The 27,162-nt window shown below is 35.9% G+C and overlaps 4 protein-coding genes across 5 annotated transcripts; 1 reads left to right on the plus strand and 3 right to left on the minus strand.

Annotated features, from left to right (window-relative positions):
* Nucleotides 1-1,296: 1,296 nt before the first annotated feature.
* LOC147389483 (YCF20-like protein (DUF565)) lies at nucleotides 1,297-6,382 on the plus strand. 2 transcript variants are annotated; one of them, XM_086418198.1, is made up of 3 exons: nucleotides 1,297-1,439; nucleotides 3,285-3,498; nucleotides 4,942-6,382. In XM_086418198.1, exons 2-3 carry the CDS (start codon nucleotides 3,305-3,307, stop codon nucleotides 5,411-5,413), a joined length of 666 nt encoding a protein of 221 aa, XP_086274324.1. In that variant the 5' UTR covers nucleotides 1,297-1,439; nucleotides 3,285-3,304; the 3' UTR covers nucleotides 5,414-6,382. The 2 variants fall into 2 exon arrangements, with proteins under 2 accessions (XP_086274324.1, XP_086274323.1); XM_086418197.1 differs by having other exon boundaries at nucleotides 1,339-1,439; nucleotides 3,297-3,498.
* Nucleotides 6,383-6,913: 531 nt separating this feature from the next.
* On the minus strand, nucleotides 6,914-9,057 carry OTP70 (Tetratricopeptide repeat (TPR)-like superfamily protein). The gene has a single exon (XM_086418196.1). It carries the CDS (start codon nucleotides 8,951-8,953, stop codon nucleotides 7,331-7,333), a length of 1,623 nt encoding a protein of 540 aa, XP_086274322.1. The 5' UTR covers nucleotides 8,954-9,057; the 3' UTR covers nucleotides 6,914-7,330.
* A 2,143-nt stretch (nucleotides 9,058-11,200) lies between these two features.
* Nucleotides 11,201-17,368, minus strand: LOC147389485 (nitroreductase family protein). Its single transcript, XM_086417708.1, has 3 exons — nucleotides 15,697-17,368; nucleotides 13,043-13,232; nucleotides 11,201-11,672 (listed from the first exon to the last, which is right to left on the minus strand). Exons 1-3 carry the CDS (start codon nucleotides 17,290-17,292, stop codon nucleotides 11,545-11,547), a joined length of 1,914 nt encoding a protein of 637 aa, XP_086273834.1. The 5' UTR covers nucleotides 17,293-17,368; the 3' UTR covers nucleotides 11,201-11,544.
* A 1,000-nt stretch (nucleotides 17,369-18,368) lies between these two features.
* On the minus strand, nucleotides 18,369-26,002 carry LOC147389486 (P-loop containing nucleoside triphosphate hydrolases superfamily protein). Its single transcript, XM_086417709.1, has 9 exons — nucleotides 25,628-26,002; nucleotides 23,387-23,440; nucleotides 22,983-23,037; nucleotides 22,208-22,325; nucleotides 21,942-22,098; nucleotides 20,521-20,601; nucleotides 20,308-20,415; nucleotides 19,995-20,060; nucleotides 18,369-18,723 (listed from the first exon to the last, which is right to left on the minus strand). The coding sequence occupies exons 1-9, from the start codon at nucleotides 25,691-25,693 to the stop codon at nucleotides 18,712-18,714; spliced, it is 717 nt and encodes a 238-aa protein (XP_086273835.1). The 5' UTR covers nucleotides 25,694-26,002; the 3' UTR covers nucleotides 18,369-18,711.
* Between the last annotated feature and the right edge of the window lie 1,160 nt (nucleotides 26,003-27,162).

The following is a 27,162-nucleotide window of genomic DNA, read 5'->3' on the forward strand; positions in this document are numbered from 1 at the left end:
AAATGATGGATAGGGTTGAAAAAAAATATTAAAATTAAAGAGATATATTATTTATTTAAAATTTTAAGGGGATATCTCAAATATTATCAAATTGTAAAAGGAGATTTAAAAAAATTAAAATAGAATGGAGTTCGCTTAATTCGCTACATTGCAAGATCCCACAGCGAATCGTAGCACGAGCTGATTCGATTCAATTAGTGGTTCAATACTTTATTAAGGAATGATGTATATTTATATTTTATTTAAGGATGTATGACGTGTATTATATTTTATATATACATTGTTAACTTGAATCAGATTAGGTTAAGACTTTCAAGTTCTCCATCCAAATGTCTTTGACTTTAACCTAGCAAAGACAATTCACATCAATTCAAGATATGATTATTGGAAGGTAACAAACATAGAAATTTGGATAGAAAAATCTAAGATCTTCTTAAGTGTTATGAACTTATTGATCTTATTTTATAATCTAAAAATAAATACAAATTGAAGAGCTTGAATATGATTGGTTTTAGAAAAAGAGAAGAAAAATCAATTAAGATTTTTTTGAGAAGTAGAAAACAGTGAAACTTTTGGGTAAATTTTTTTGATAGAAATTGAAGAACTTAAAGATCTGTGGAAAAAAATAACCCTAATTTTGAAAAGGAAAACAAGGATTTTTTAATCAAAAGATGAAAAGGAGGGTATTTAGGTCATTTAGCATTAAACTTCTAGTGTACCCAAGGATTATAAACAGTCTAGATCTTAGGACGTGTCCTCCAATTGCAAATCGCCATCTAATAAAATTAGGGTTAAATTACACTTTGACCCCTATAGTTTGACATAATTCCATTTTGACCTTCTAATGTTTTGATAATTATGTTTATCTCCTTACTAATGGAGATAAAATTCAGATGTTATTTTACTATTTTATACTTTTATTTTATTTTATTTATTTTTATTAAAAATAATAAATTTTAAAATAAAAATTAAAATGCTCCCGTACTCTTATTTATAAAAGGAATAGCATTTAAAAAAAAGGTAAAATGGTCTTCATAAAAAGGAACCCAACAGTTACGTTGATGGTAATTTGATGGAAGGGGCAAGTGAACCTCTAAGATAATTATAAGGGAGGTAAGTGCAATTATCAAAACATTGGGGTGACAAAATGGAATTACATCAAACTACAAGGGCTCATAATGTAATTTACCTTAAAATTAGAGAGTTGATATTGCCACACCAATTTTTACTGTTACAATTTTTGTGTGATCAGTATAGGAATTGGTGTGGCATTAGTAAAAGTTGGTGTGGCAATATTATCTCTCTAAAATTAGATATTTCGCATTTCAAGCGTGGTACACCAGCAATCCATGGCAAATAGGAATAAATAAAAGAACAAAAGGGGAGAAGAAGAAGAAGAAGAAGTGCGTCACAAACTGAAATAAAACCCTAGAATTCCTGTAAGTCCATTTCTTCTGCATTTTTATCTATCTTGTTTCTCCTAATTTTTCAAGATTTCTTTAATTCATCAACAAATTTACTTTAATTAGATATTTGTGCTTGAAGACTAACGCCTTGTTTGGAATTTGGATTGATTAATCAGAGGTTTCTGGTATGAAATATATTTGTTGGCTGAAAATATATTTTTTTTTCCATTTGATGAATCAGAATTTGTTTCAAACTTTACATTTGAGGGTAAGATAATGTGACATTTTCTTTGTTGGAATCGGTGTAAATCAATGAGTTATGCTTAAACTCTGCTGAATTAGGGGAATTTTGGTGGCCTAGTTACTTGAATTTTTGACTTGGTGGGTCAGAAGAATGGATTCACTCTTCAAAGTTCCGAGTTGAATTGCTGAGCTTTCTCACTGGATTTAAGAGGTTATGTGGTAGGATCAAGACTGAAAATAAATCTTGATTTCTATGATTTTGCTCACTTTGGATAGATATCTATTCTTGATTTCTAATATCCCAACCTATCTTCCCCACATGCTCGATGATAGGATCCCAAGTTGTTGGGGCCCTATAGGTTGGATATCGAGGGGAAGACCAAATAGGAGATAGGAAAATTACTCCACTTGACAACCCATATACCTAGCAAGATTATGCACATTTGTAGGGGCAAGTCTGAGATCAGCTTGAAACAAACAAGATCACCTAAAAAACAAACGTGATCAGGAGTCACATCCAAGAAAACTAGGTTGTCATCGACAAATTGAAGATGAGAGACCTTAAGACCATCCTCATTGACCCCACTAGAAATCATTTTACCTAGGGTTTACTTTACTTAACAATATTAAACAACAAAGAGACAATGGGTCACTTGGCTAAGTCCCCTTGAACTTCCAAAAGCAAGTGTTATAGGACCATAACTAGTTCGAGATCCAGACCTTCATGAGCAAGAGGGATGGAGAGTCCGAGTCTCGAGACCGCTTGTTAGAGAACGAGATCCTTATCCATCACCTGCGGCATGGCCTACAGACCCATAAACTTGTTAGATTACCATTCACAAGTACCCAAAAACAAAAAAAACAAAACGATAATACATCCCATAATTTAGACAATCCATCTCTCCCCAAATCCCATCTGCCCCGACAAGTGCCTCAAGAAATCCAAGTTAGTATAATCACAGGCTTTCTCATGATCAATTTTGCACATAATCCCCGATTTTCATATTGCCTTCTCAAATCAATGTACTCATTCACAATCTAAACTCTCTTATGCCCATCATTCTTAAGAAGTGCTAGAAAGGTTCTAGGGTCATGGAGTTGTTGATTACCTTGTATGCAAGATCATCAATGGTCAATTGCATGAAAGGAGTATGTTGTAGAACACATGTTAAGGTTGATGTGCTTGTGTTAAATTTAGTTTGGTACTTTTAGGTGTCGACCATCAGGTAGTCTGGGATGTTATTTACTCTTTTGTATTTTGTGGGAGTACGATAATACTTGGAGACTTGTTCCCACGTCAAATTGAGATGCACATGAGGTCCAGTCTACGTCTAATCAAGCCATTCTGTATTCTTTTTTCCTCTCTTTTTTTATTTTTTATTTTTATTTGTTTTCTTTTAATTCTTATTTTTGGATTTGGTGATCAAATAACAAATTAGACTTGTAACAAAATGGATGTAACTCTGGTTTCTTGGTCTTTTTTTTTATTTATTTTTATTTTTTTATTTTTTTTTTAAATTGGACTATTTTGGTAATTATTTGGATTTTTTTTAATCAGTAAAAGTGTTGTATTCCTGTCATTTGTTTGGATATTTTGATTCTTTATTTTCAGCACTTCTAAATATTCCTTCTTAGTTGCACTTGTAGGCTTAAACATGGTAATGGCGATAAAGATGTCAACCTTACCTAAATATCCAAAAAATGCAGTGCTTCTATCTCCCAAGTGTCTAAGATCAAGAATTCTGGTTGTGTCTTGCTTTCACAAGAAATCTTTTGCTTTCAGTTGGAGACTCTACCCTCAGCTTTGTGTATTTCATGTAGCACTACCTTCTTTGGTCAATAGTTCCAAGTAAGTACAAAATTTATAAATGGCTTCAAAAGTTTGAAAATGATTACTAAAAAGATGCATAAAGGATACAGTTTGATCTTAGCCTGATGTGCAACTACCTTTAACTTGCATGTGTGGTGTTTTGGTTTGAGATACTTGTGTGTGATCTGATATGGAGACTTCATTGCATTCTTGCATTGAATAACAATTGCTAAGAGATTGCATCAATTGTTAATTGATAAAGATATTATTTAATATATTATATGTCGGAAGCTTGTGGTATGCTTGGTTTATTATATGACCCAGCTAATCTGACATGTTAGGCTGCTCGTTGTTAGGAGTATTTTGGTAATCACAAACATTATAGCTGAATGGATTAATAACAAATCTTTGAAAAAACTGTAGAAATGCTAAAGCCCTAGAAATGCTTAACTCGTCCTAGAACATTGGATGGAGAAAGTGATGAGTTCCCTCAGAGCTTTAGCATTCCTAGAAATGGCTTTTTGTTCCTCACTGAGTGGTGTTTGTATTGTTACTCATACTATTGCCCACCAAAACCCTGAAATCTGAATCCCCATCCCACCTCCCAAAGAAGAAAGAAGAAAACATTGAAGCATAAGACCCAGAATTTTAAGACTCAACCAACCTAAATCCAAAAACTAAGCTCTGCCACCCAAAAAAGATAAAAACTAAACTCTAGTCCTGAGATAAATTCAAAGACTATAGTTTCGAAAAACTTGACGAGAATTTTGTGAGAAAATTTTTCTTTTCTGTGGTTCTTTTAGAGTCAAAATAACCCTAATGATGTACGTTCAGGCATTGGCGTATTTCATATACTCAGATGGCTCCCAAACATTGGATGACTCTTAGCATTCGATAAATAATTTTTTTTTTCTTGGAATATCTGATGAAACATTCTGATTATCCTCTAAAAACATAAGTCTTCTGATTATAGCATGATTAGGATAATCTAATCATTTTGGTTCCAGGGTTGACAGCTGATCCAAGTGGAGGGTCATGATTGACCATTCAAACCACTCTACAATTAAACATTTTTTTCATCTCACTATAAAAATGTTGATTTTATTATACGTTCTGATTTTCTTCTAAAACATTCAAGCTGGATATAGTTCCCAAAGATATATTTGAAAAGAAAAAAAATGAAAAAAAAAAGAATATACAGCTAATCTCAAGAATTCACCATCATTGCAAAACTTGCTGGATTTATAGTGGGAGCTTTTCAGAATTATTTGACATACTAAAATGATTATACAGATCTTCACTAAATTCAATTGGGACCCTTAATCAATTGAGATAGTAGTCCTTTCATTCTCTTGAAAAAGCAAGTGCTAAGCTACTATTTTCCCAAAAATCAAGTAAGGTGTTTTTTTGTGACAAAAAATTGCTGGCTATCTCTAGAAATTTCTCCATATCCGTAATTTGATTTATTTTGCATTGTTTAAGGAGGATAGCAAGGACTGTTAGGAGCAGCATAGATGGTGGTGGATTGGATTCTCCTCCTGGGAGTAGCCCCAATGGTGGGACTCGACTGGTTAGAGCAATTCAAGCCTTTCAAATCAAGATAAATGCAAGAATTGACGAACTGAAGAAAGGTTTCCCAATGAAGGTACTCTTTTTCTTGGTGGGCTTTTACTGTGCAACCGCCTTTGCCACGGTTATAGGGCAAACAGGTGATTGGGACATTTTGTCTGCTGGCCTAGCTGCGGTTGTCGTGGAGGGTATCGGGGCCCTCATGTATAAAGCTTCTTTTCCTTTACTTGACAAGATTAGGAGTCTGATCACTATGTTTAATTATTGGAAGGCTGGGCTTGCTTTGGGTCTTTTCTTGGACGCTTTCAAATATGAAATGGATAACATTCTTGGGTTGTGTAACCCCTTTGGTTTTGAAATAGACATCTTCCCCATAATCTTGTAACATCACTCTCTCAGAAGCTGTTGACCGAAGTTTTCGGGTGGGTCCAAGGGTCGTGAACGGAACAACTGCCTCCCACCTTTTGTGTTTTCCAGGAGGCCTCATATTCTCTCCCTTGTTGTCCTTTGGGCCATGAGAAATCACAGTTTTTGAGGTCTTTATCTTCTCAGAAGGATCATATTCTATTGAGGTGGGAGGGGGGGGGCATTGACAGAGTATCTTCCGGCATTAAGGATTGTTAAAAGGTGCATCAGAAAGACATTATCTTCCTGTGTTTCATATTTTTGGACGATGTAGGGAATTTAAACCTTCTAGGGGAGTAAAAGGGTTATGTGGTCTCCTTGCTAAACGTTCCAAGGTTAACAGTGGCAGACAGTTTGGGTCAGTTTTCATGTGCTTCAAATGATGCTATGGTGAACGTTGGGGTGGGTTGGGTTAAGAAATTCTTGTTGAAGGTTTCAAGGTTAACAGTGGCAGACAGTTTGGGTTGGTTTTCGGATGCCTCAAATAATGCTATGGTGCGTATGGGGTTGGGCTTGGTTCAAAAATACTATACAGGCAAGCCTGTTTGATGGAGGTCAAATTAACAGTTGCTGTAGTTGAGGTACTTGGACATAGTTTTTTTATGGAAGCATCTTTTGTGGTTTTCGGCCTGATAGATAATTGAGGCTTGTATCATTCAATGTTGTGCTTAAGAAGTGATGATTTATCCTGGTGACTCTTAATGGGATTTTATAAGAAAATTGTGTTTGGGATGGTGATATTGCTAACCAGTGTTCAAAGCTTCCAGATTACCAGATATCGGAGTATAATCTTATAAAACTTTACCTTGTACTTTTTGAAAAACACTTGTATGTTTTGCGCCGCAAGAGAGAATCTTTTGTAAATCATTGAAGAGCTTTACTCATGTGTAACATGTAACATATGTTCGAAACTAAAATTAAAATGGATGTAAGTTCTTCAGATTAGCCATTTCATGTTTCCTTCATCTGGTTGTTCCACTTAAAGTTTATAGAGCTACCATTCGACCGGGTATCTAAAGATTTAAAACAGTTTCCCTTGCAAGAGCCTTGAATACCTCCTATGGATGGTGGGTCGAAAATATGTCTGTTAAGGATAGCCTTGACACAAATAATTAGTGGTGCCTCCCTTTACCATCATTTCCAAGTTCCAGTTTCTGTCAAACCTTTTCACTCATAAAAATTCAGTTGAACGAATCCTGTTCTTCCATTCTCCATTCAATTTGGTCTAAAGTCTTGTCTTCTAAGAATTCAAATGTGTTCATATCTATCGCACAACCTCAATCCAAATTCTTTTTTAATCTCTCTCTCTCAATCAATCAACTTTCACATTCCTTCAAACTTGGGTTGTAATCTGCCTTTGCCACTCATGTTCAGACCATTTTAATTTTCAATTGATCATCTAATGTCAATAGTCATAATAACTTGATCAGTATTTTATTGTTTTTTCTTTAAAGAGAAAGTGAAGGATTAAAGAAAAACATTGAATTCTACAGGTTCACTGATATCTATTTATACAACAAATTTATTTATTGGTATCAATTTATACAACTTTATAAGTCAACAAATCCCCAAATCACCAGTACTTCGTGGGTATGTATGAACAAAAGACCATTGGTGGAACTTATATAAGATACAGTATCAAGCTAAAGCAAAGTCTCCAAGAATTCTCAACTGGGCTTGAAGTCCATTTTGGAGTGTTGGAGCAATCCCTTCCACCAGATAATAACAAGTTCTTGAAAATGACTAGAGCTAGGAACGAGTATGGTTTCTGCTTCATTTGAATCTGAGATTGAGAAAGCATCCAAGAGTTTCACATTCATGGCCTCTTAATGATACCACCGATCTCAGTCGCTTCGAGGTTCCCTAAAACTGCCATAGGAATTACCCGTATTTTAAACTACGAGTCCAAGCCTCTATCAACCATCAATCGCATCACCTTCTCCACATCCTCCCATCTACCTACAGTCCCATATATCTTAATAAGAAGTTCAAAGTTATGTGCATTGTCAGGCTCCAACTCAAAAAGCCTCTCCGCAGCTATCTCTCCAACGTCCACATTGCCATGAAGGGAACAAGCAAATAGTAGAGCTCCCCAAACCGTTGGGCCAGCCTCAAATTCCATCGTCTTCCCCATGATTTCATAAGCTTCATTGATAAAACCTGCCCTTCCCAAGAGATTCACCATGCACGCGTAATGCTCCATTCTTGGTTTAATTCCAAATTTTTCTTTCATCTTTATAAACAATCGTTGACCATCTTCCACCAAACCAAGGTGAGCGCACGCTGATAGTAACGACACAAATGTGACATTGTCTGGTGAAGCACCAGAATTCTCCATAAGCTGGAAATACAATAGTGCGTGCGGGTCCTTACGATGACAAGAAATTATAGAATTCCATGATATAACATCCCTTTCAGGCATGATCTCAAATAACCGGCATGCACAACGTAACTTGCCTTGGTCAGAGTATAAAACAATCAAAGAATTGGCTATGGACAAATTTTGCTCAAGCCCACGCCTAAGTACCCAGCCATGAACTTCGAATCCGAGTTTGGATGTTGAGAAACGGGCAAGAATTGTGGATAAGGCAATCGAATCAGGCTCGAAGCCAGCGCGAAGCATTCCACGGAATATTTCTAATGCTTCGACTAAGAGACCGTGACGAATGTAACCCGTCAACATTGAATTCCATGAAATTGAATCTTTGGATACAATCTCGTCGAAGATCTTCCGAGCCTTTACAATGTCACCACATTTAGCATACATGTCGACGAGTGCATTGAGGACAAACCCATTGGTTGCGAAGCCAGAACCGGCTATGTCTCGGTGGATGGCTTCCCCAATTCGAATCAACCCAAGTCCGGCACACGCTTTTAAAACTCGGGGGAAGGTGAATTGGTCGGGCTCGACACCCTCCTCCCCCATTTGAAAATAAAGGGCCATTGCATCCTCATATTGACCCAATTCCGTGTACCCGGAGATGAGGGAATTCCATGGGAAAGCAGATGCATTACGGCTTGGCATTTGATCGAAGAGCTGATGGGCCTTGTCGATAAGCCCACACGAAGCATAGAGCCGAAGAAGTTTTGAGGAGAGGCTGGCGCTCTTATGGAGGAGGGCTGGGGGGATAAGATGGTGAATTTGGAAGACATGGTTGATGGCTTGAATTTGGAAACATGTCTCAAGGAGGGAAGAGAAGATTTGAATATCAATTTTGATGCCACGGTCGATAGATGTTTGAAGGTCTTTGAGGACATCGTCGAGCGCTTGGTGTTTGGTTTGTGTGTAAGGCGTTTGATTGATAAGGAGTGGAGTTGGGGATGATTTTGGAGTAGAGAGGGTGGTGGTAGTTTTTCGATGAATGTGTCTCCGACGTTGCTGTTGTTCTTGTTTCTTCTTTTTCTTGCTTTTGAAGGTGTTGCAAAGGATGAGGGAAGTGTAACTTACTACTTCTAAAGTTTCCATTGAACATGGAAGGGTAGGGATGGAAGAATGGAACAAATGAAGGTAACTTTGCATATGTTTCCTCACTTTATGTGCGTTTTGTTAAATATTAACAAGCCAATCTGTCATCTATAGCTCTTTTGAGATTTTATTCCAACTATCAACTGTATATGGGAAAAGGGTCTCTCTTTTGAGTAAGTGTATGTTTGGTAACACTTATGAAGTCTGAAGTTTGAAGTTAGAACTCTATTTTTTGAAATCTAAAATCTTATTCTGAAAAAGTTATTTGTTTATCATTTTTAAAAGTTTCTAGTTACAAATAGAATTTTAAAACATAATGGTCATTTTGACAATTTTATCCTTTTGTAATTCTAATAAATTGTTAACCGAAAAACGTAATATTTATATATAATGAAATCATTCACACATTTAATTTCGATTTTTAATAAATCAAACATCCCAAAAATATTATTTTCAATTTAAATTCATACTTGAAAAATTATATTCCAACAAAGTAATACTTAAACAATAAACAATCAAGTATTTTCTAGTTGAAAAATATAAGATTTTAGGGTTCATATAAAAATATAATGTTTTCGAACACGAAACGAGAGAAATGGGAGAAACCTTGACAACACAGTTGTAAAGGAAGGAGAGGTAGAAAAGTTAAAAATAAGGGTTTTAGAGTTCATATAAAAAAAGGATAAGTGATAGAAATTAGGATTTTGAGGAGGGTATTTTAAGAATATAAAAAAAAAAAAATCAAATTTCAGAAGTTTCATCCAGCATGCCTTTATCACTGATTTAAAACTTCTGAATTTTGATTCTAAAGTTTGAAATCTGAACTAAAACAAATGGAAATAAAACTTCTAAAGTCTGAATTTTAAAGGTAGACCACCTCCATTCAAACTTCAGAAATGTTACCAACACACACCAAGACATGTCTGAAAATAATGGGGATGTTTGGGTGCAAGTGTGTTCATTTCCTATCCTTAAAATGTTGCATCTTTGGATGATAAGGCTCCTTAAATGCTAAATTTTGTTGAGCTCGTCAAAGATGAAGGTGTGTCCATCATCATCTCTCGATAGTGCTCACATCGTGGTTGAAAGTTCCCAATCTTACCATACCAAACTCAAAAGCAAGTTTTACATTTTTTTTATGCTTCATTTTCTATCTTTTGCAACCAAACACCCCATTTGAGGTAGGCAAAACTAGCATGCAATAAAGTCCAACTTTGAAGCGGGCAGACCACTTCAAATTTTGAAGAGCTCCTCCTTGTTACAAAACACATGGTGTTTTGAATGCTTAGATAGTGGTCTAATGACAAGGGCCGACGACGGAAGCTCGGGACGGAGCCGTATGATGCTCCAGTCTCACGTACGGTTCCCTGAGAAGGGAGTGGCTACCTACTGGAGCTTCGACCAACCACCACCGGTCAATGGAGCTTTGGGGCCACCCCTGACTCTACCATTATTATAGGGGTATGGGGTTCGAGACAAAGAAAGATCAAGGCAGCATATCAGTTTTTCCTATATACTGAACTTGGATCTGTTTTTATGCTATTAGCTATTCCGTTGATTCTTCTCCAAACATGTATTTCACACCCTATATTTCTCAAAATTGGAAAATAACTCCTTGGAAATGCCACGTGTAATCCAGTGAGGCTAGCACCAATGGTATCCAGTCACAACCTACTTTTGGACAGTCAAGAAAATCGGGTGGACAGTCCATAAGAAGCTGATATATTTTAATGATTGCATTCATATCATTAGGTTGATTTTTGGATGGAAGATTGTCTTGGTGGGAGTCATGGAAAGATGGATCCCGACTCTAGGCTGCGTGCAGGCACACATGAAATTTATTATAAAAACTAAAAAAAAACAAAAACAAATTATGAACAGATACATCTGCATCCACCATTTTAACAAAAATCTGAGTCCCATTAGATGATACTTAGTCTATGAATTTTCATAGAAGATGAATCTCCTTCCACAAATGAAGAGCCAAGCCATTGTCGAGAAGCCACAAAAATATATCTCATCCTTGCCACATAATACACCCAACTAACACATGCACGGCGGCTATTTCCTATTTTATAAGTTTGTACTGTCGATATAATATCAAATATATGCAAAATATAAAACTTGAGTGTTACCAAATCAAACTTGAAAATATCAAATTACCAAGAAAATTTTAAAGAATGTAAAGATTCACTTCAATGGCGTTGAATATCAAGCTCTGAAGACTTCTCAAGAGGTGACACCCACATGCCAAGTTCCTAATAAGCGGCAAAGAGTGTAGTGCGGAAGAAACGTAACATATGATTTCGTTAATTAAAGTACAGGTAAGTTCCTCCAAATACTTGAAATTCTATAACTTGTAGACACAGGTCAAATTTTAACTTTTCAATGTAACTACCATGCCCATGCACATTTGTGGAAAAAAAAAAAAAAGCATGCCTGGGTTTACAGAACATTGTAATACTTACAAAAATACAGGTAAAGACCTACTGAAGTATTTAATTTACATGACACGGGATTCAACCCTCAGTGAGAATTGGTTTAATTGGCTATATGGAGTAATCATATGTGGATGTTGGTATAAACTAATAAAATGGTGCAGAATAGAGGCTGCAATTTATTTCAGGCATAAATCTGTCGGGCAATCATGCATCAATGTTGGGGCCTGGATATGCAGGTAAGCTCATTATTCGCTTGTCTAGAACTGGGCTTCCCACCGTGAAATGATAAAGACTCTGGAACGCTGATCCTTTCAATCCAAGAATCTCATGTACTGCAAGAAATTACGAAAAGAAAAGCCTTCGTTACATACCATATCTATTATTTTCAAAAGACCACATTGCAAACATAAATCGAAATTTAAGAGGACAGGGTAGATCTGGACACTTCAAATACCATACAGGTTTCATATGCAATGTTCAGTTGAAGATAGACATGCTAGTTTAGAACAAACGGTTCAGTTTTCTAAAGTTAATCTTATCAAGGGGATTAGAATTCTTTGTTTTTTTTTTTTTTTTTGTTGTTGTATGTTTTTGTTTTGTTCTTGGTATAATTGGAAAGAGATTACAACAACTAAAGTCGAGAAGCAACAAACATTCAGGGATGTCTTCCCATAACATCATAAAAAATGGAACCCAACAATCAGCCAAGGAGAAGAGTCCATCCACATCTCTCCAACCCATCTCCAATGGTTGACATGGCCAAAATATCAGCGACATAGTTGCCTTTGTACTATCAGCTGTAATAATTACTTTATCAAAAATTTAACCAAACAACAGTAGTTGTCCACATTTCTAGGATGCCAAGGGAAGAATTGAGAGTCAAATGCACTTTGATTAGTTTAAGACCTTTTGATCTGGCCAGCTTAAATGACCTATGGGTCTAAGCCCGATATCAAATATACTTACAGACCACAATTCAGTAATAGCAACATTGGTCCTTCAAGGGGTTTGGAAGTAAATTGCTTATTGAGTAGGGCTTAAAACTGGTCGTGTTCGGGTGGGATATGTCTACCCATATCCATATCCGGATTTTTAATTCGGGACCAAATCCGATCCGAGTCAGATCCTACTAGCTCAAACTATATCTGATTTTTTTACTTTCATTAAACCCATATCCAGATCCGATCCGACCAAATTAATTGATTTGGGTCAGTCGGGTCGGACAATTTCAAACAATTATAAAATAATTTATTAAAAAATGTGGCTTAAATGTGATGAACTCAAGACCTCTCCCTTTTGAAAAGAAGCTTTGACCAATGCACCTAATACTCACTTGTTGATGAATGATAGAATAAAAAATATAAAAATATAACATACAACATACAAAATAATATATCATTCGAATATAGGCGGATATAGGGATGGGTCCGTATACGATTCGGGTCAAGGGACATCAACCCATATTTTAATTTGGATATACTTGAAGAAACCAAATCCACTAAAAAATCGGATTCGGATCACTCGGCTTTCAAATAAAATCTGTCCCATTTTAAGCCCTATTATTGAGAGTCATATTAGTCAACAAATGCGAAGCTGGGTTAAATCATCCCTCAATTCCTTTGGCATTTCAAATAATTAAATGTAATAGATGATTAATTGGAGAATTCAAATTAGATAAGAGGACGGAGAGGGGGGGACTTACCAGCATCATCAAAGTAGCAACCAATTCCAGTAGCAGATATACCAACTGCATGGGCCTCGAGATATAACACCTGACCAAGAATTCCAGTCTCCCAAAATAACCGAGGGTACATCCAAACATTCTTATCACGCAAAGTCTGCTCAAAACGAGCCACCATTCCCAGGCTGAAGCACCCGTCTGCGGCAATGTCCTGCAATTAGATACAAGGGAATGATATTCCATTTAACAGACCGCATTGATAAATAAGGCAATATCAATCATTTCAATTACATTCGCAACTACTGCATTGATGTAAACTATTTTATTCCAAGTAGACCACGAAGAACCTATACAATTTAGGCAAAAATCAAGCATTTCTATTATCATCTGCAACCACTGCATTTATATAAATAATTTCATCTGTTAGACAACAATTAACAGCCTAAAAAATCCAATTCCATACTCTATTGGGTAAGGGAAATTTTATTGACTAACCAAGAAACTCTTAAGGACCCTCATTTTTATTAGGGGCACCTTTAAAAATTAATAATTATTTTGGGCACTCCACGTCAAAGGGCACCTCTCCTTACACTCCCATCATCCTCTCATTTGAAACGGTTCAGACGATTCCGATGACTCCATTGAATCCAGTGGTGAAGAGAAATTCCGGCGATTCCATCAAAGAAGAAGCAAAGTAACCCAATATGTTGAGAACTGCTATCTGAAATTCATAGTCATGTAGAGAGGTTCCATCCGACATGCTTTGAGCCATGTCGAAAGGGTCCATCCAACATTCGCAGATTCATGCATCCAACACGAATTATACCTAAAAATAACCCATTGTGTCAAGAGTGGTCATCTGACATGCAATGAGCTATGTCAACACTGTACTTTCGATGTGGCCCTTTTTAGTCCACAATTCATTATTTTGAAGGGCATCCATTGGGGAAGAAAAGTATGACCTAAACCAATTTTTTTTAAAAATGGTTTAAAATTAATTTACTAGATTTCAAGGGTTTACCATTGAGGATTCACTAACATTTTTCATATTTTCAGAAAATATAGAATTTCTAGAAAAGATTCTGGTTACCGATGTTGTGGCATGAACTTTTCAACATGTTGATTCACATGGAGAATGTGAGAGATATTTCAGACCTCCCACCCCTCAAGATATGAATTACAAAGATAATAAGTATTTTCTTGAAATACGTGTTAAAATGATTGATTGACTTATCCTCGAGATACAAGTTACAATTAATGATCAACCCAGGTCGTCTTTTCCGATGTAATTTCTGAGTTTTGGTCGTCTCTTCTGATAATGCATCAGAATCTCTGGTTACAGCCTGATATGGTTTTAAACTGAAAAGACACCAGTGGGGTGCCAACCAAGGAGCCTCCGACAATCAAGTTAGATCTTAGATAAATTGTAAAGCAAGCAGAAGAAAATAAGTGTTAGAGAGTTTTTTGTGTAGCTTATGCCTTTTTTCTTGAATTAGAGAAGTCTCCTTATTTATAGATTTGACTCATTAAAAGAGGTAGTAAACTCAATTATAACCACTCACCCATGTTCTCTAGCATTTATGGTAATAAAAGCACATGATACTTTGATGATATTGAAGACACACTCCTTATGGTTCTTGTAACCTCCATGAAGAGTGGACTTAAATATGTAACTGCTCCACCTCAGTGATTGTTCAACTCCTTAAGTTGACTCAGTCGATTATGCATCTACAACTCTATCGGACACCATGTATGTTTTATCTTGGTAGTAGAGCATATTGTAATGCCCTTTGCAATTTGGGTAGCTTCACATAATTCCCTTAGTGTATCAATTTCTTTAGAATAATTCTCAAAAGTAGAAGGAAGAGTGTTAACAGTAGTAGTGTCAACTACTGAGCAAGAGCAGGAGAAGAAGAAGTAGCAATAGTAGCTATTGAGCAGGGTAGGAGAAGAAGAAGAGTAATTGTTGAGCAGGGTAAGAGAAGAAGAAGAAGTAGCAGCAGTAGTAGCAGTTACTGCTGCTGTCAGAACTTGGTAGAATCACTTTAGTGTTTGAGGGAAAGGTCGGATGATGTAGCAAGGGGTAGGCTCCTTGAGGAGGTTAAATCTCTTTCAGATGAAAATAGCAAAGGACCTTGAGGTTCGGAAGAGTGAAGAGGTCGACTCCAATAGGAAGGCCAAACCACCTTGGGCCATGGTTAAAGGGTGGGATCCCTTTTGGCTGAACTAATTGGGGTGTGGGCCGGACCCATGATACTTGGTATCGGGTTGAACCAGATCCGAATGCCTTGATTTGGCAACTTTACTAATCCCAATAAGTGTGATTTTTTTGGTTCCTACAGAGAAGACAACGGAGGTGTAGATGAAGGAATAGTGTAGAGAAGGGGCTAAGTTCGTGGGGCCCTTGAAAACAAAATTTTGAAGTTTCTGTTTTTGTTTTTTAATTTTGGGCCACCCTTAAAAATTAGTGGCATGCCAATATAGGTTCCCATTGGTTAATCATCCTCTCCATTTTTTTAATGTCATCATTGGCCCATACTATTAAAATGTACTTGATTTTAAATTTAAGTTCCCAATCAAAGAATTGCTTTGTATCAAGAAAAAATTGCAAAGCAAGTTCTGTTGCTAATTGAAATCTAAGAAGTCAAAAAAGAAAAATCATGTAATTTACTAACCTGATGGCACGAAAGTTGCTTTGCAATCTGTTGACAATCACCAGTAGCAAGTCTATACAGAGGAAGATCAGTGGGGCAACCCTCAGGCTTCTCCCACTCAAATTCAGACCTTGTCGCTCGCTTGAGATCATCGAAATGATCTTCATTTCTAACAAAGAAATACAAACCCTTAGGCAGTCCAACCACCCTATGAACAAAGAGAACAGCGTGGACCTCAGAATCCCAATGAAGAACCCGAAAGGGCAATGTGAGTTGCTTCCCCTGCTTCAATCCTCCACCTTGAGAACCCGAAGGAAGACAATGTAAGAGAATCTGATAAAAGGTTTCTCTTTCCATTACATGAACTCCATCCATATCAACCGCACTCCTCCGTTTCCTAACAACTTCCCTCGCTGTCAAACCTTTATACAAACCTTCTGAAAGCAACCCACTACTCTGAAACGGATCAATATTGAATTGATCTCCAATTGTTAATGGTTTCTTCACCGCTTCTGCGGTCCTATAAATAATGTCCCAACACACATGTTCTTTACTAAGAGAATTGGGTTTTCCTTTCCACTCCAAATTGGAGAATAATTCTGATATGGCAGAACTCAAATTCTCATAATTCACCAAAAAGTCAGCACTTTGATTAGGAAAAACAATAAGAATGCAGTCGGGGTGCTCGAATTCAATCTCGGGCAATTTCCCTTTAATGGGTCGAGACGGAATCTCGAAATTGGGGAAACATTCTAATCCCATAATCTTCTTCAAATCAGAATAACCCAAACCATCAAGAATCTTAACATCCCAACCAAGCTCCGCAGCAGCAATCGCAACAGCCGCAATTGCGTGACCCACATCATGGTTACAGTACCTGAAGGCACGCTCCCCGTATTTCCAGGCCTCGCGCCAGAAAATCGAAGAGAACCCAATAAAAAATGAGTCTTTTGGAAACAATTTGAGTAAAAATTCAGATGGGAATTGTGCCCGAAGCTCAAGCGAATGCTCCTTTGGGGCGTAATGGGCAATAAAAGGAGAATCGGAGAGGGAAGCGATGGGGGGAGCGATAATGTAGGCTTCGGTGGGGTGGAGATTACCACTGCTGGGGTTGACTCGAAGGGACCAAGTGGAGAGCCCAGTGGTTTTCCAGGCAGAAAGAGAGAGGGAATCGTAGAGGAGTTGAGAGAGGGTTGAGAGAGAGATGGGTTTTGGGGAAGGGAGAGAGAGGAAGAGAGAGGGGTAGAGAGGAGAAGAAGAGAGAGATGGGTTTTGGTCAAGAGGAAGGTGTTGGAGAGGGAGGAGAGGTGAGGAGATATAGCGACGAAAAGGGTTGGGTTGATTCGCCCAATCAAGGCCATGAGGACCTCTAGCATAGTTGTTGAAGGAATGTTTGGTAGAGTTGTGGTATTTCAAGACCTGGTCTAACAACAGTTTTAGTTGTTGTTGGGGTGAGGTTTCTTTGGAAGGAATTAGAGAAGGGGAAGGAGAAGAAGAGGAAGACATGGAAGCTGTTGTTCTGTTTGTCTTGTTGTTTGTGAGAACAAAGGTTGAGGAAGGAGAAAGGAAATGAGGAGAGTGAAGGGAGAGAGAGAACCGAGAAGGAAATAAGAGCATCTATGGTTTTCTTGTTCTTTTTTGATTGATGGCGTGGGGGTTAAGGGTGGGTTTTGTTATGGACATAATTTGAATGCTCTGGACATTGCAAGTGTTTTTTTTTTTTTTTTTTTGTAAAGAATTTCTGTTGCCACGCCAACCTAATTTAATAGGGTTCATTAGTAAAATTAAGGAAAAGTTTATCTCGTCTGAGACCAAGACGACTCATCCAATACATCCCGTCATCGCTCACCAACAAGATGGATGGACAAGTCAAATTAAAATTATTGAGTTTAATCCCACATCGGATCATTGCCTTGTCTCTCTCTTTATAAGTTTAGGCGCCTCTCCACTCATTGCCAATTAATTTTGAGTTGGACTCCCAAACTTATCAAAAATCATGATTCATTTGTCTTATTGTTGAATGAGACGATTTAAACGTATCAGAAGTCTTGTTCATGGACAAGACAAGATGTCAAAACAAGTTTTAAAACCATAGTTGAGGATCTTGCATGGATGATTTACTAGGCTGAACCAGCCATACAATACAATATGATCATAATGCCTTTTAATCCCGATGCTCCCATTTTGGGGATAAACAATTTGCAAAATGTGTAGCTAATCACATTTTTGGATTCGATACACGTAGGAAAATGTCTTCCTCTCTAATACATTATTAAGATTATGAGAATTGGGATTATGTTACGAAGATTAGGGCAATAATTAAATATATGGCCCATAGTGAAAGGATTTCATGCATGTAATACGTTGCCAATGATGGATAACATTATCTACCAGTCAGATATATCTAACACTTGGGATTTGGGAATTTGTAGGAGAGATGACTTCTTCAAGGACTTCCTTTAATAGAAAGATCAAATAAAAGATATTTGGTGTTCTTATCCTTTTTTATATATTATATGAACGGGGGTGCTATATGAAACAGTTGGTGTATCAAAATAAATTATCTTTCTTTTAGCAATTCCAACCTTATTACTTTATATGTACATGGGTTCTCTTGCTTTGGTATTTTCTATCCACCTAGTTCATCCTTCTTCACAACTGTCAGTTATAACAGCATTATTAAGCTGTGCATAGGGTTTCCAAAATATTTATGACAGATGATGAAGCCATACATATATGATTCAAAAAAAAAAAGGTTCCATAATTTGTTACAGTAGCACCTAGAACTTGCTCCATTTTTATTTTTTAAAATAACTTATCTATTTCAACTAAAAGTATTTTTCCTTGGATAACTGAGGTGTTACATTAGAGATTGAAAATGAGTTCTTCCATTGTCAGGCCGCCTACAAAGCGTGATTGTCGGAGTTAAGAGAACTGCATCAGCAACTAAGCACTGGGCGTCTTCTCAACGACAAGGCCTAGAGAAAGGTCTCCTCCCTCTGGTTGCTTATTCATTAGTTCCATTTCTTTTCCCTTTCATTTGATCTCCTGTACAAGAATATATATTGAAGTCATCAACCTTTGCCCATAAGTAAGATAATTTGTTTCTCTACTAAGCATCCAGATGCCACCAAAAGAACATGTCTACAACTGAAATTCTAAAACAGGAAATAATTTATCTGAATTTTCACATTTTTGACCAAGAAACCAGCACGAACTTCCATTGAGAAGACATGCATCAATTTCAAATATGCCAAATCAAATTGAGAAGCCCACATCGTAGAGGATCTTGTTACTTTAACATTTACTACTTTTGGGCTACTAAGCAAATATACTTGGTTCAAAGAAGTTTTAAAGAAAGAAGAAAAAGGTTTTTATAGGCTTAAGTATGAAGGCGAGGTTTTGATCCAAGGTTTGTAGTATTACCAAACACAAACTTCACCACCTCGCCAAGGTGGCACCTTCATCAGTCTTAGATCCCTAATTCTTAACTTGACCAAAGTTGACTTGATTGTGTTGAGATGGATGAATGGTAAGATTGAGAAAAACAATAAAAACTGAGTAAATTAAAGGGAATCTAGGAATAGCCCCGGTAAGAGATTCAACAGAAGCCGATCGAGATAGTTTGGACATGTACAACAAAGACAATGACAGCACAACGAGGGGCGCTTTGATTCAAGTAGAACAATTGAAGGCTCTAAAAAATTGAGAGGAAGACTGGATACAAATAAAATAAAAAAAAAGGACAAATGCCTTGATAAAGGATACAGCTCTAGATATTATGTGGTGAAGCAAGATTCAGGTTGCCAACTCCAATACTTGGATAATCTAATTACATGGGAAGCCTACTGGTTCTATATGGTTGAAATTTGATCATTGAATCTAAATCTGGCCAGCAATTCCAAAGAAGAAAAGCATGGGTTAAAAATACAGCAGAAGAATAAAAAATGTTTTATTACATGTGCAGGGGAAGTTTCATCCCGGCACCCAAGTGCCAAAATAGTTTTCTTTCATCTTTTAATTACCGTTCTATTTAATTAATTAATTTTTTCTTTGAACTATATTTTTATGATCCTGTAACCTATATTTTTTTAAATATATTTTTATGGCTTGGTTAATAATCAAGAGAATTGAGTTCCAAGTTGTTGAAGAGTGCTTAAAGCAATTTTTGTGCTAAGAGATAAGGCCATGTTATATAAATTACCATAATACAGTAATCAACTAACATAATTTCTACTAATCATACTATGTTTCACTTCCCTAGCTCTTATCTGCTAGAATACATTGATATCTTTTGAAATAAGGCCAATAAAACATACCTCATATGCTGCAAAAACTGGAAGAACTTGTTCAAATACCTCATCTTCTGTTCCTACTGCATTTATCTGCATGCATGGGTATCTGTTACTATGCTAAACAATAAAAATCTTAATACATGTACTTTATGTCTGAGCATGAAACAGAATTTCCTCCAAACATCATATTAGAGTGCTATTAACTCACCAAACTAAAATCACACAAAAATATAGTAATGCAAGATAAACGAATAAATAGTAATGCAATTTAATGTTGTTGTTGTTGTTGATTATTTTTAAATTCTCATATAATGTTCAGTGAACTGCTTAAGAATACCTTGTGAACTTTTCCCTTTGCAGAGTAGTAGTTGATAACAGGAAAGTTCAATGCCGTAAAAACTTTAAGACGTTTCTTGATTGTATCAATATTATCATCAATTCGTCCCTGCATTAATTAATCAAAAAAGTACATATAAATCAAGAAATAATGAGATCCCCGAAAGAAAAATCAAAAGTGAGCTTTTACTTTTTAATTACAATGCATTACAACCTGATTACGGCTTAGAACCCGCTTCACCATCTCTTCTTCAGGACAGTCAAAGAAGAGCACAATGTTTGGTTCTGCTCCAATCTGCATCAAAAATCAAATAATTATAATTACTTTTTATAGACAGCAAGAAAAAATAAAGTTGGAAGAAGGTTGATCTGGACGATAACTGCTTTACAAATCCTTTTCCGATCTCCTTTTGTTTACAAATCTCACTATGGTTCAATATGAGCACTGACAAAGAATGATACTACCACCATCTTTTCCAATTAATAGTCCCCAAAAGAAAATTATGGGGAAATACTAATATTCCCCATATTGTGTGAGTTTCCTAACATAGAGACTAGTATTGTTCAATACGTATGGAGCATTAAATCATAAATATTATTGGCCAAGAAAGCAATTGAAAAAAGTTTGGGACCACAAACTTTTGCTGCTCATGATTCAAAATAAATGTTAAACAAGAATGAAGGTGTACTCTTAACATCCTGATACTACTATAACCAATCATTTGGATAGAACAAACAAAACAGAAAAGAGAAGTCAAACGGTCATGTATATGCACTGACACACAAGTGAGACATTGAAAACTTAGGATACAGTTAATCACAAAACTACATGGGTTCCATATACATGGCAACGTCAAGAACCACTAGAACTCTGCTAGAGCCCGTTTGGATACCCATAAAAAAGTAACTTTTTTACTGTTGAAAGGTAAAAAGCTTGTTTGGATTCATTTTAGAAAATTACTTTTAAAAAGTAAAAATCCCAACTTTTTAAAAAGCAATTGAAAACTACTTTCTAAAAGTTACTTTTTATGAAAGCTACTTTCTTTTCAAACGGTCTCTTAGTAAACTATTTATCCCTAATGCTTGTGCATCTTGGTTAATAAATGTGATTATAGTTGTTTTCACATTGTCACATTTGTATGAGGAACTATTTAGGTTATACAACTATCGTTACCTTTAATTCTTACCAAGTTTCCTAGTTATGCTGTTAGTGCATACACATGATTGTCTGACTCATTTTTATCATAATTAAGTAGTCGTAGAGTAGTATTAAGACCTGGTATCATTTTCATGCTTGTTTAGCATTTTTAGATGTTTATGAAATTTCCATGCATTCCACCTTGTGCAGATCCTTTAAAAACAAAACTATGCCAAGTACGAACATTTCAAACCCTGTGTCATGCTGATAAGAAGTTCATTCAGTTGAAATTGAATGTAAGAACCAATTTAGTCGTACAAGGATTAAAATTTGTGTTATTTCCTTGAATCTTCAGATATTATGTGAAGACCCCAAATCTTTGGAAAAAAGGCTTTGACGATGAAGATAATTAGAAAAAGAAATACAGAACAAAGGAAGGAAAAATAGATTTCATGAACCTCTTTTACAAGGAATCGGAGAGAGAGAGAGAGACTCACAATCCGTTCAAAAGCAATGCGGTTTTCCTCACTTCGTGGGAAACCATCAATGAGAAATTTATAGTTATCATTTGATTCAATCGCTCTTTGGATCAGTTTCACTGTCACTTCTGATGGAACAATATTTCCTTCCTTGATTGTGTCAAGAATCATTGCCCTGAAAGCAAAATTCTAACCACCTTTCAAGAATTTTCTTTTTTGCAATTTAGAAACATGAACTAATTGGAATATTCACAAAAGATGGAGCTTTTAATGTCAGGAAATACCCGCTTTCACTATTAGAAGAAATTTCCTTTCTTAGCAGATCACCAGCACTAAGGTGTGTGAATCCGAAGTTTTCTACAATCTTTGTACATTGTGTACCCTTTCCGCTACCAGGGCCACCTAAAAGCATTGGCAGAGATGACAATGTGGCAAGCAATAAAATCTCGGTGCAATAGCATGCAACAAAAGAAGCATAACATCTCTTTCAAATGATATAAAGTTCACAAATATTTAAATATAATTGTTTTTTCTGAGGAAGAATCATTGTCTCCAAATTAGCAAATATATGCTTCTATATGGATGTGAAATACAATCAATATATGAACGGAGCAAAACTGATTTCGCTGGTCCCCTTCAACCAAAAGAGTTGTCAGCTCTAAATCAAACAGTTAACTCCAGTTCAGAGCAAAAACTTCTACTTCAATTGCATTATCCAAATACCCTATGTATCCAAATTAAATATCACCTTGAACTGCTCATCTGAAAAGACCACTCCCACTCCCACCCCAAACACACACCCCACTGAGCCCATGCTCGATGTTTCAGTTACATTGAAACTTAATTCAAAACACCCCATTATTGGATCAACCCATAGGATGACACCAGATTATCCACAGAGACAAACATTTTGAATGCACATGTCTCATGACAAAGTGGTTGCACAATTTTACTAGTAAATGCATCCTCAAAGTTTCATTAATAAAGAGCACTTAACCAATAATAAAATCATTAATTAGAGCCATTTAATTTGGTCACTCAAAAAAGTACAGTACTTACCTATGACAAAGGTTATGAATGGGATTTTCACTTTGGACGAAATTCCATCTTTTGCCTACATAAAAAAGAAAAAGAGAATTTGCTCATCCTTTTATGCAAAGCAAGACAACTGACTGCATTTATTGTTTCTTTGATGATACCTTAGCGGGTGAATCACACAATGCAAATTTAATAATATATGAAGAAAGCGAAAAAAATAGAAATCAAAGACAACAAGTTATCTTTTAAAATGTAGTTGTGGAGAAGTCACGTCAAATATAAACACGTTTCGGTGATAAAAGTTGTTGGCACATCAAAACCACTGCACTTGTCAAACCAAGTGCAGAATTCTATTAAACCTCAATTTAAATAGTGATCCTCATTGATAAGGGTGAGAAAAAATGAGCAGAGAAACAAGTAAATACCGGAGTCATGATTTCAGTGGTGAATACTTCCCAAAACTTCAAGCTGTATGCTGCCTGTAATAAATTTCTAAAAGGGTTGAGATAATTGGACAAGAAAAATGCACATGGCTATGGCAATGCAAAACATAAACATCATAAAAGATGTAGAAAAATGGACAAGGCCAGCTTCACAAGCAAAGCAAAGAAATAAATTCCGATAAATAAGAAAGCTTTTGTTACCACACCAACTTTTACTAAGAGCACACCAAGATGTGTACAAATTCTTCAGTGATTTACATTTGATTTGGTGTGCTCTTAGCAAAATTTGGTGTGGCAATAGAATCTCTCTAAATAAAAAGCTCATAAGAATATTTGAGATGCAACTGATGTAAAAGAAACTCATTTTTGGCAAACCAATCCTAACTATTGGTGGGTTAATGAGTAGGAGTAGCAACAACCAAAGTTATTATATTTTCTTCTTTTCTAAATGGCAAAAAAGCTATCCACCGTATCTACTTTTCCCAGCATGCTCACTCTAAAACAGAAGCAAGCAATTTGGAATAAAGTATACTCTACAAACTTTGAAAGTAAGACTTGTGGATTTGGCAATACATTAATTTAAAGCAAAACAATTGTTTTTTCTACAATAATAATGATAAAAATGGTCAAGGCGTTATGCTTATAGTTAGTATCATATACATATAGATAAGGGTTCATGAATCTCATGATATATTTGATACATAGAACATTTCAGATGGAAAAGTAGAATCAAAATTTATGGAAATTGCATACTACTTTTGGAAGTAGCAAAAAAAAAAAAAGGTGATGTGGACATCACGTGCATGAATGGGATCTGCATCATAAATGAGCTGGGTATCATGGAGCATGAGAGCGTGGGACATTATCCTATCTTGATCATCTTCTTTACTTCTATTTCCTTGTTGGTTATTTTCCTTATATTTAGCAAGTTTCTTAAGTAGTTGTTTTAGAACAGGGAACTACTAAACTAAATTGTTAAGGAGAGTGGAGAATGTATAGCATGGTGAGAAAGTCAAGGTTTCAGAATAATTCGACAAGGGGAAACTTTAGAAATAATTGGCAAAAGTTGGGAAAACATCAGGAAAAAATAGAAAACAAATTTTGTTAAGTATAGAAAAATATAAAATATATTTTCTATATAAAATGATAAAATAATATTACACAAGATTGTGAAACGAAAAAATACCTTTTTTTATTCTTCAGAAATTTGCGATTTAATCAACAGTCACTAAAAACGCACTTTTTTTTTCTTGTTTAAAAAAAAAAAAACTGTCGATTTTTGTCACTATGATGTATTGAGACCATACTTGGAGATCTAAAGTTTTTTCCAAGTATCGGATCGAGGATGGGGTCATGGGTTTGATGAGGAACGATTCATGTATACCTTGGATACGAGCCATGGCCTTAAAGTTGAAATACTTGAGTTTCACAAAAGACTCAAGTCAGGTCAATTTGTTGATTGACTCACTAAAGTCGATAAAGTGCTCAAGAACCAGGAGATGGAGGACCATAGATGAGTTGAACGAGTAGCAAATGTTGATTTTTGGTACCAGTGTTTCATCTTTAAAAGTTGATTTTTGGTTTCCATCTTCTTATCTGATCGTCTTTGTGGAGAGTTTGTTGTGTTGATTCCAACGGTTGGTGTAACCTTGTGTGTTTCCTTGCCCAAGATTGCATAAGAAAGAAATCCAGAGGAACCCTTGCAACATAATTAACTGATCTATGCTTAGAGAATTAGATAAAAGAAAAAGAAAAAGAAAATTGTCTATCAATTGTTGGGCACGCAACTTCACTTCAGTCCATATTTCCACTATAGCAACCACAAGATGTCGCATCTCGTTCAAAACAGAGACATTCACAAATCACATTCAACAAAATGCATGTTAAACATCGGGAGGGGTTTATCACAAGAAATGCAATCAAAATTTTAATTTGATACTTGTTTCAGTGAATAATTCTGTAATTCACGCATCAAATCCATCTGGTTTCAAGATCTATGATCTGTCCCAAAATCATTAACTTATTATCAAACATATATAAGATCAACATCCAAGCTGACATTGTGTTTGAATTACATAAGAGATCAACCGATACATACCTATTTTAACTAATTCAAATCGGATATTGTAGATCAAAATCTTGACTTATCAAGTCATCATCAATGTTCTTCAGCAAATCAAGTAAAAAAAAAAAAAAAAAAATCAAACAAAGGGTTCTTCTTACCTGGTTAAGAACAGATGATCTGGAGTGAGAAAGCAATGAAGAAAGCGAAGCTACGCGCCACCACATCTCTCTTTCTCTCTATCTATTTGGTTTTGGTTTCAGTGCGACGTTTTCTCAGACAATCCGCGTGCATTAATATCTGAAATGTAATAGAGAGAAGAAGTGTACTTTCGGGCATGGAAAGTAGTCCGTCTTTCTGTTATTTCAGGTCCTTAGCTGGATTAGGTACGGTGCTGTCTCACCATTTTAAATAGTGGGAGGGATCTAACACCGTTAATTCTCTGATCAATGGTGATCGTTCAAAATGATCGTAGTAGGACCCACCTTGATTTCCCTTGAAGAAGAGATACGGTGTCTTGATATGAACCGTTGCCGGTCTAAACAAGTGACTTTGTCGACCATTTCATGTGGAGATGTTTATAGAGGGGTGTTTCGCACGTGACGGCATTTCTCGAGATCTGGATCCTTGTTTGTGTTGTACATTTTTAGGGCTGTTATATTGGCACCCCAATATACTGTAATTATACACCACCTTTGAAAATATCTACTTTTTAAAGGTTTTTTTTTCTCGGAAAAGGGAAAAATAAAAAACCCTAAAAACACACCCCTTGGACAGAATCTTGACAAGGATATTTTGAGATACCTCCGATTTTGGTGAAAATTAAATATACCTCCTACGTTTTCAAACAAATGACATACCACTTGACTTAGGTCTCGTGTAAGAGATTAACATAAAATGACCAAAAGCACCCTCATTATCAGCCACATGACAAACAACTTTTCTCTCTCTCTCTCTCTCTCTCTCTGAGAAATACCCAATGTTTTCACCTCTTCTTTTTATTTTTTTTTGAAACCCTTCGATGTATTATTTTCAAACTCGAGGCAAATTGCCCTCGGTCTCCCTCAAAATCATTTCTTATTCTTGAGCTTTGATGGTTGAAGGAAAGAGTCTTTATGTTTAAGCCGGTAAATATTTTTTTTATTTATAAAAGTTGAAGTTTTAAGGGTATATCTAATTTTCAACAAAATCTAGTGGAATTCTTCAAACTCAAACAACCTTATCTAAATGGTGTGATTATATAATTCTTAAAAAATAATAATTTCACTTAAGAGTCGTGTTAGAGTGACCTCAAGACTATACCTCATTTCTCATTTTTTGTGACGTGAAATTGTGCTGGAACCTTAGATGCTTTTTTAATCGTATCTCAATAAAATTATTTATGATTGCTACACACTTCGACACGAAATTAAGATATGAAGTACAATCTTGAGGTCCCTTCAACATTATTCTATCACTTATGATGTTCATTTATAGTCGTTATCTGACGCCCCCTCTGATACACATACGTTGACGTGGCATGGGTTAGAATCATGGATTTTTCTCTTGGGATCCACAATTGTACATCTCCCATAAATGCATGCAATTGTGTATTCCAAGAAAATAATCTATGATTTTAGCATATGCCATTTAAAGGACATGTGTCAAGTGGGGGCATTAGAAAATCATTATTCTATTTTATAATAGAATGGGTGGT

The sequence above is a fragment of the Akebia trifoliata genome, chromosome 12 (genome assembly GCF_017979445.1).
Source record: "Akebia trifoliata isolate Shusen 1 chromosome 12, ASM1797944v1, whole genome shotgun sequence".
NCBI lineage: Eukaryota > Viridiplantae > Streptophyta > Magnoliopsida > Ranunculales > Lardizabalaceae > Akebia > Akebia trifoliata.